This window comes from Abramis brama (assembly GCF_963993115.1).
Source record: "Abramis brama genome assembly, chromosome: 6".
NCBI classification, from domain to species: Eukaryota; Metazoa; Chordata; class Actinopteri; order Cypriniformes; family Leuciscidae; genus Abramis; species Abramis brama.
Genome location: NC_139968.1, coordinates 23,283,950 through 23,291,659, shown reverse-complemented (window position 1 = coordinate 23,291,659; position 7,710 = coordinate 23,283,950). Strand labels below are relative to the sequence as shown.

The 7,710-nt window shown below is 34.7% G+C and overlaps 2 protein-coding genes across 3 annotated transcripts in view; one reads left to right on the top strand and one right to left on the bottom strand.

Annotated features, from left to right (window-relative positions):
• Positions 1–6,665, top strand: lpl2a (lipoprotein lipase 2 a). 2 transcript variants are annotated; one of them, XM_084117661.1, is made up of 10 exons: positions 1–267; positions 1,120–1,304; positions 1,410–1,589; positions 1,682–1,793; positions 1,881–2,114; positions 2,877–3,119; positions 4,480–4,600; positions 4,699–4,905; positions 5,332–5,427; positions 5,517–6,665. In XM_084117661.1, exons 1-10 carry the CDS (start codon positions 162–164, stop codon positions 5,536–5,538), a joined length of 1,506 nt encoding a protein of 501 aa, XP_083973787.1. In that variant the 5' UTR covers positions 1–161; the 3' UTR covers positions 5,539–6,665. The 2 variants fall into 2 exon arrangements, with proteins under 2 accessions (XP_083973787.1, XP_083973786.1); XM_084117660.1 differs by having other exon boundaries at positions 37–267; positions 4,696–4,905.
• LOC311085224 (disintegrin and metalloproteinase domain-containing protein 10) overlaps positions 6,418–7,710 on the bottom strand; it is a 25,530-nt gene continuing 24,237 nt past the window's right edge. The window contains exon 15 of the mRNA XM_084117657.1: positions 6,418–7,625. Coding sequence (XP_083973783.1) covers positions 7,521–7,625 — 105 coding nt within the window. The 3' untranslated portion in view covers positions 6,418–7,520. The remainder of the gene's footprint in view (positions 7,626–7,710) is intronic.

Below are 7,710 nucleotides of genomic sequence, written 5' to 3'. Positions count from 1 at the left end.
GTGCTCTTAGTTAGTAGTGCTATTTAGGAACTTAACTGAAGTCTGAGGCTCGGATTTCATTAGTCAGGTTTTCAAACAGCACCGGGACTCCGTATAGCAGACTGCGCGCGCGATAGGAATTGGTGAAGGTCACAAGTGCACAAAGTTTAGGCAGAAAAGACATGAACATTTTCTCATTCCAGTGCGTTTCGTGGCTCGTATTATTAAGCTTCACTGGTCTGTTCGTCGCTGCTCTGGAGGAAGAAAACTTCTCCAACGGAGTCTTTGGTAAGATGTTTGTTGATGCTCCGTGAGAAAGGGATTCGGGTAACCTGAGGGGTTATTTTATGTGCGATTCTTTCGTTTTTAATGTCTGCGTTTTCAAATCCTACCGCTAATCCTGTGTTTTTACCGCGACATTTTTAATTTCCGGCATCTGTCTGAGGTTTTAAATCTATGAATTAGAAGACGCTGGTCCATTTACTTGACATTTCTTCGAGTCGACCAGATGTTGACGTTTTATGCTGTTTTATGCAAGGATTTCTTGAAAGTAGGCTACGTTCAAGTTCATTATCACTATATGTTATCTTTAAATTGCAATCTGATATCGCATCGATTAAAGGTGTGATAATAGTGTAGTAGGCTAATTTAGATATTATGGCTCCACCCACCTTGTATGTCAACTATGGAAATTACTGTAGCTACTTTTGTAGCTGTTTCATAAAGCATGCTAAGTATGTTACAACTGAAGCATAAATATTTAAAATGTTTTTTGTTTTTTTTTAGATTTTTATTACATACTTTTTATTTTCATTACAATTTAAATGACATTGCCAATTACTAATGCATTCTATTCAAATTCAAAAATGTATATAGTTGCATTTTGAAGTATAGTTTGTTTTTATTTTTATATATAGATTTATTTTTAAATATATATATTATTAAATATTTTTCATTTTATAATTATATATAGATTTTTTTATAGCGTACTGTTTTATAATTATAAATAAAATTACTATTTTTTATATTATATTTTTAATTTTACTTTTGTAATATTTCACTATTTGATGTAGCCCTATTTCTTTAAATTAAAAAAATATATTTTACTTTTTTTTTTAAATGGCTATTACCGTTACATAGGTAATTTTCTGGAGGATCTAAGGGACCTGTCAGATGTCAACAAAGCCAATGTCAAGTTTTCTCTGAGAAACCCGTCCCAACCAGATGATGATGTGTGTTACATTGTACGTGGCAAACCAGAGACCCTCAACAGCTGTGACTTCAACAACACTTCGAAAACCTTTCTAGTCATTCACGGGTGGACGGTACCTCAACACTTCTACATACATTTAATGAATTTTTCAATTGATTCTGATTCTTTTTCAACTCATCCCATATATGTTAGTGTTAATTTAGCTCTTTCCCTTTAGGTAAGCGGATTATTCGAGAGCTGGGTTGAGAAACTGGTTGCTGCCCTTTATGACAGGGAGAAAAATGCTAACGTCATTGTCGTGGACTGGTTGGACGCGGCGCAGAACCATTATGCGGTGGCAGCACAAAACACGAAGATGGTGGGACAAGAGATCGGACTCTTCATAGACTGGCTGGAGGTTTGTGTCAGCAAATCAAATCAGGCAAATAATCATTCTCATGTTGTGCAAGTTGCTAATTTGTATTGTTGTGCTCATACTTGATTCATAAGGAGACTATCAACATTCCTCTGGAGAAGTTGCACCTCATTGGCTACAGTCTTGGCGCCCACGTTGCGGGTTTTGCAGGAAGTCATGCAACGAACAAAGTTGGAAGAATCACAGGTAGGTTCACTGACTTTCCTTTGGAAATAAATCTTACAATATGTCTTAAATGCACCGTACATGGACAACAATTTGTTGTTTTTGCAGGTCTAGACCCTGCTGGGCCGGACTTTGAAGGGGTCCACGCCCACAGACGGCTGTCCCCAGATGATGCCCATTTTGTAGATGTCCTCCACACATTCACCCGAGGTTCCCTGGGTCTCAGTATCGGTATCGAGCAGCCGGTCGGCCATGTAGATATATACCCCAATGGAGGAAGCTTCCAGCCTGGCTGCAATTTGAGAGGAGCTCTGGAGAAAATTGCTAGTTATGGAATACTTGGTAAAGACCTTGATCTGGGATATCTAAATATATGATTACCATTTACCTAAATATTTCACCAAAATTGATTGAAAAATAAAGGAAGAGTAAGCATACATGCACTTGGGGCCATTGGTTCTTGAATTGTTGATTGCAGCATTGTAGCAATTTGACATATAAAAATATATTTAAAAATTAAATATTAAAAATGATATGGTATATTTTTATATAAAAAATCTTAAAAATAGAACAATTGATATAATACACTTTAAATTAAAATTCACATAATAAAGTATAATTTATTTTAAATAATTTATCTTTTCTTATTTCTAATTAATAAGTAATGCTGGTCATAAATCCTAATAACTCAAAATAAAATATTATTTTGTAAAATATTAACACACACAAATTATGTAAAAGACTACAATTTAATATAAATTATATATATATATATAAAATGATATTTATTAAGAATTACATTTTTAATTACCGGTAATAATAAATGCTGATTTATCGTAGCAATTCCTTTCTAGAAATTACTGTTATTTGTAACTTTCCCAAAGATGGAAACAGATTAGTTATATATCAAGAGGTTGTGACAGCGTTTCATAATCACATTTTTCATAATCTGGCTTTCTAATCTGTTTTCGCAACTTACAACAAACCTTTGCTACAACTGATGCAACCTTTCGACAATGGAATCATTTATCTCTGCTAAGGAGCAAGATATTTACTTTGTGACAGTAAAGTTCAAAATCATATCAGTTTCATTAATGCCCTTAGCCATGAATAATGCCATCAGATGCGAGCACGAGAGGTCCATCCACCTGTACATCGACTCCCTGCTGAACGAGGAAGAAGCTAGCAGGGCGTACAGCTGCGGGAGCAATGACATGTTCGACCGCGGCATGTGCCTCCAATGTCGCAAGAACCGCTGCAACACTGTGGGCTACAAAGTCAGCAAAGTCCGCAAGGCACGAAGCGTTAAGATGTTCACCAGGACACGAGGCTCCATGCCATTTAGAGGTCAGTGTCAAGATTTTTTTTTCTTCATTTTTCCTGTGTGTTTTTTTTAAATGTCTATAGTTTTTATTAAGTTTTAGTTTATTTAGTTTTAGTTATTTTAGTACTTCTACTTAAACTAAGAGAAAATAAGAAATGTTGCGATGGCAACTAGCTGAAATGCAAAATAAGTTTATATTTGATTTTAGTAAATGTTTTATTTCAAGTAATGAATGTTTTTTTTAATGGTTTTAGTTTTAGTTAAAGTGCCCCAATTATGCTTTTTCTGATATTACTGTTCATGTAGAGTGTAATAAAACTGTTTGTGAATGTAAAAGGTCTGCAAAAAAAGTTTAAAAAAATCAAAGTGCACGAAAGAAAGACCGATTCTGAACTGCCTGAAACGTGAGTTCAGTTATTCCAGTGCAAATGTGTTACAAACCTATGTAATAAAGCCTATGAAAGTTTGTAACGGTGCGAGTTACAAACCTGTAACACTGCAAATGTGTAATACAAACCTATGTAGGTCTTAATCTTATGTAGGTTTGTAACAGGATGTGAGTTACAAAGCTGTAACACTGCAAATGTGTTACAAACTTATGTATGTTTGTAACAGGATGTAAGTTACAAACCTGTAACACTGCAAATGTTACAAATGTACAAACCTATCTAGGTTTGTAACAGCATGTGAGTTACAAACCTGTAACACTGCGTAACAAATGTACGTAGCAAATGTACGTAGGTTTGTAACACATTTGTAACACATTGTTAGGTCTGTAACACATTTGCATAATGCCAGCCTATGGTCTTCATTGGCTGCCTGCCTGCCTACTTTTCTCCACCCTTAGCAGAGACCTGAAAGATTTTGGTTTGTGTTGCTGACACGTCGAGATGTGGTTTTACGCTCTGCAAAAGCAAATTCACTTTGCATTCCCTTCCAAAGGATGAGGATTCGCATTGATACAGTAAAACCGCCGCCATTATTACAGTTCGTATTACTGTGTATACAAGTGCTGAGAAAGATCCGGTGCTTAAATTCAGATAGCGTATTGGTGTTTTGTTTCTGACATGCGCTGTAAGCTGTAAACCAATCACAACAGACTGAGCCGTCTGACCAATCAGAGCAGAGTATGTTCTCGGAAAGGAGGGGTTTAGAGAGACCGAATCCTTTATCGAACCGTTTCAGACACTGTGAGAAAGTAGGTGATGCTGCAATGTATATTGTGAGAAAATGATTTTTGAACTTGGATTCATGTAAACCTATTGTAGGAGTTGTCCAAGACAAAATAAGGAACCTTTAAAATAGCATATTAGGGGCACTTAAATTAAAAATAAAAACCCTGGTTGTGGGTGCTACAACATCTGGTCATTTTTTATTTCATAGTTTTTCACTATCAGCTGAAAATCAACTTCCTTGGAAAAATAAATCATTTAGAGATGGAACCAGTCCTGACAGTCTCACTTTACGGTACCAATGGTGAAGCAGAAGATCTCAAGTTGAACGTGTGAGTAATCAATACTTATATCTTCTAAATATGTCTATATTGTGTTCATACCAGTCAAATGTCAATGCTAACTATCTTTAAATTATTTCAACAAGCAGACAGGAGAAGATCACCACCAATAAGACTCATTCATTCCTTGTTATAACCGAGAAGGACATTGGAGATCTTCTGATGCTTAAGTTTAAATGGGAGGAGTCCACTTCCTCTTTTCTCACTCTGTTCTCCTCGTGGTGGTATGGAGATTCCACAAATTTTGACGTACAGATCCATAAAATCCGAGTCAGAGCTGGGGAGACACAAAAAAAGTATGTTCCTACTAGTCTTGCTAGATATAATGAACCTAAAAAGCTTTCAGACACTTAAAATTCACATTTCTGAGCCTCTTTTGCTCAATGACTTGAATGAATTGGTCTCAAGGAAGTCAGTTTTCCTCAAGTTCACACAGGTGTTCTAACAGAGTAACTCCAGGTGTAATTCATCACATTAACTATGAACCACTAACATTTCGCAACCAGAAAATGTCACAATATGTCTTCATTTTGAACGTATCTACTGATTAGTATCTACTAATATAATTTCAAACCTAACAAAATTCAATTTGCAAAATGCTTTGGTTGAAAAGTTTGCTTTCTTTACAATAAAAGCCACATAATGTGATGTTTCATCTAACACAGTGATATTCACATATTTTCAAGTATCTAACAGCTTTCATTCTTTCATCTTTTTTTTAGAATTGTGTTGTGTTTAAAAGATCACCAAACAGGAAGTTCAGTTCAAGAAGTTGTATTTGTGAAATGCAGGGAACCATGGAGGTCTTTATCTAAAAGGTGATAATAGCATAGGCTACTATAATTAATATCCTCACATTTAATCTAAAATAATTCTAATAACTGCCATTTTCTTTGTTTCAACACAGACCTAAATTGAAGAGCCAATGAAACGATTTGAAAGAGATTTTGATGAAGCACTTCAACAAATGTATTTATACAGATGTTATTTATTAAGACTAACTGCACTGTATTGAATAATGTATTGCTATGAATGTGATTCATGCAAATGGATTGTGGACTTTTGTACTATCATATGGAATAGGCTTAAAAAGCCTTGAATTGTGATTGATTTAATTGAATAGCAGTGGATTTATATTTGAATGGTCATTAGTTAATTCAGTTTATCATTAGGCCTATATGTCATGCTGATTCTTCTGGCTACAATCACTGTCCAAGAATACATTGCATTACTACTTATCTCTCTGTTCTGTATTCAAAATTAAGTGTTTTGTTATAAATTATAGGCTACTCTACAATGAGGTCACATTTACCGTTTTTCGGCGAGTTTTCCCGTACGAAATCCTGCAATTTTAGTAGGAATGCACGTGACTGGGAATGTCGCGTGGAGGCGAAATATTTCCACACGCATTTCGTTCAAGTTGGTCACGCGAATTCACCGCCTTAATAAACAGAAAGATGCTTGTTTTAATAGTGACTTCTGTGATCTGTGCTTCATACATCGCTATATACAATAAACAATAACACTTTTTACCCGCAAAATTTCGCTAGTGTAACTAGTAAACAATTTTGGTATTTTGACTAAATTGTCTGTAAACACGAATAACTTTTCGATGGTACGTTTCCACTGAGGAAAATTTAAACGTGCATTAATACCATCACTTGAAATATTGAATGTTTAGTATGTTGTTTGAGCAAAATAAACAATTACATCCAGAAGGCACCTTTTAAAGTCAAAATAAATCAACTGCAGTAGCCTAAGTTAATCTAAAAAATCATAATGAAATGAAAACAAATGAAGCATCTACTGTGTGTTGAATGTATTTTATTATTGGTAGAAGTTAAATTATTCCTCTTTTGCACTTTACATAGGTAATCGACATTCATAAGCAGGAAAAAATATTCCAAAAAAGGCCTACTGCAACTGACATTTAATCTGTCTACTACATCATACAAACTGCTACATTTTATACTTTTTTATGAAAAATAATGTGATGTACATCAATGAAATGAACTGTACTGTAAATGTGTCAAAATATATAGAAAAATGTCTTTGAGCTAAATGTATGTCTTTTTAAATGTCTTGAGATCTAAACTTGAAATTTTTTATACATTAATTTAGCTTTTTTTGCAATTCTTAGAGCACATTATACTCATATAAATTAATTTACAAATTTAATTCTATTAAATATGCTAAAAAAACATTTAAATTTCCTATTAAATATTTTTTTTTAACTTTTTTACCCCATACAAGCTTAAATGTCACTCAGTACTCTGTGCTTATCATGGTAACCACCCCAAGGACGACACGAAGAGATAAAATCATGAAAGCAAATCCAGCAACTCAAACAAACTGGTGTCGCGATATCACTCATCATACCCAAGAGTTTGTAAAACACTACATTTTGACCTTTCTGATAATGTTTTGAACCTGTGATTTCCGGAGGAACCAAATATGCAGAGACAACCAAAAGAAAGCCATTTTAAGATTGACATCTACTGATTTTGTATTGTAGCATTCCCAAAAACCTGTTGTGTATGCATGAAGCTACAGCCATCTGTTGTCTATGTTTCTCAAAATTAGAAAGTCATGTTCTTTGATTTCTCTGAAATAAATGTAAGCGACATTGTGTACAAAGTTATTGAGAGCAATGATTTATAGTTGGAAAGCTCAATCCTCAAATCAGCACTGGAGTTAAAATAACTTTCTAAAGATCAATGGTGTGTGACACATGGGCGAAGTAAACTCAAATCATGTTTGGACAGATGCTGTGCATGACTCTCAGCTGTGCATCTGGACAGCCTTCAATGATCAGTCAGATGTTTTGAACATTCATAAGTTGCCTCAAAAGCAATGTTTTCTTGCTTGCAGGGGTTTCTTGCCAGTTGGAAGGCCCCAGATGGAGAGATGTTTACCTGTCCTCATCAATCTCAAGGGGCTGTCCAAAAACACAGATAATCCCAGCCATTACTCCTGAAATAGCGAGAATAGCCAGAAGAATTGCCCACCAATGTGCCTACAAAAGAGAAAAGAGAAGTTTCAAATTATATAAAGAAAACTGAGTTAAGGTAAATGAAGGAAATACAAAAAAAAACAGCCAA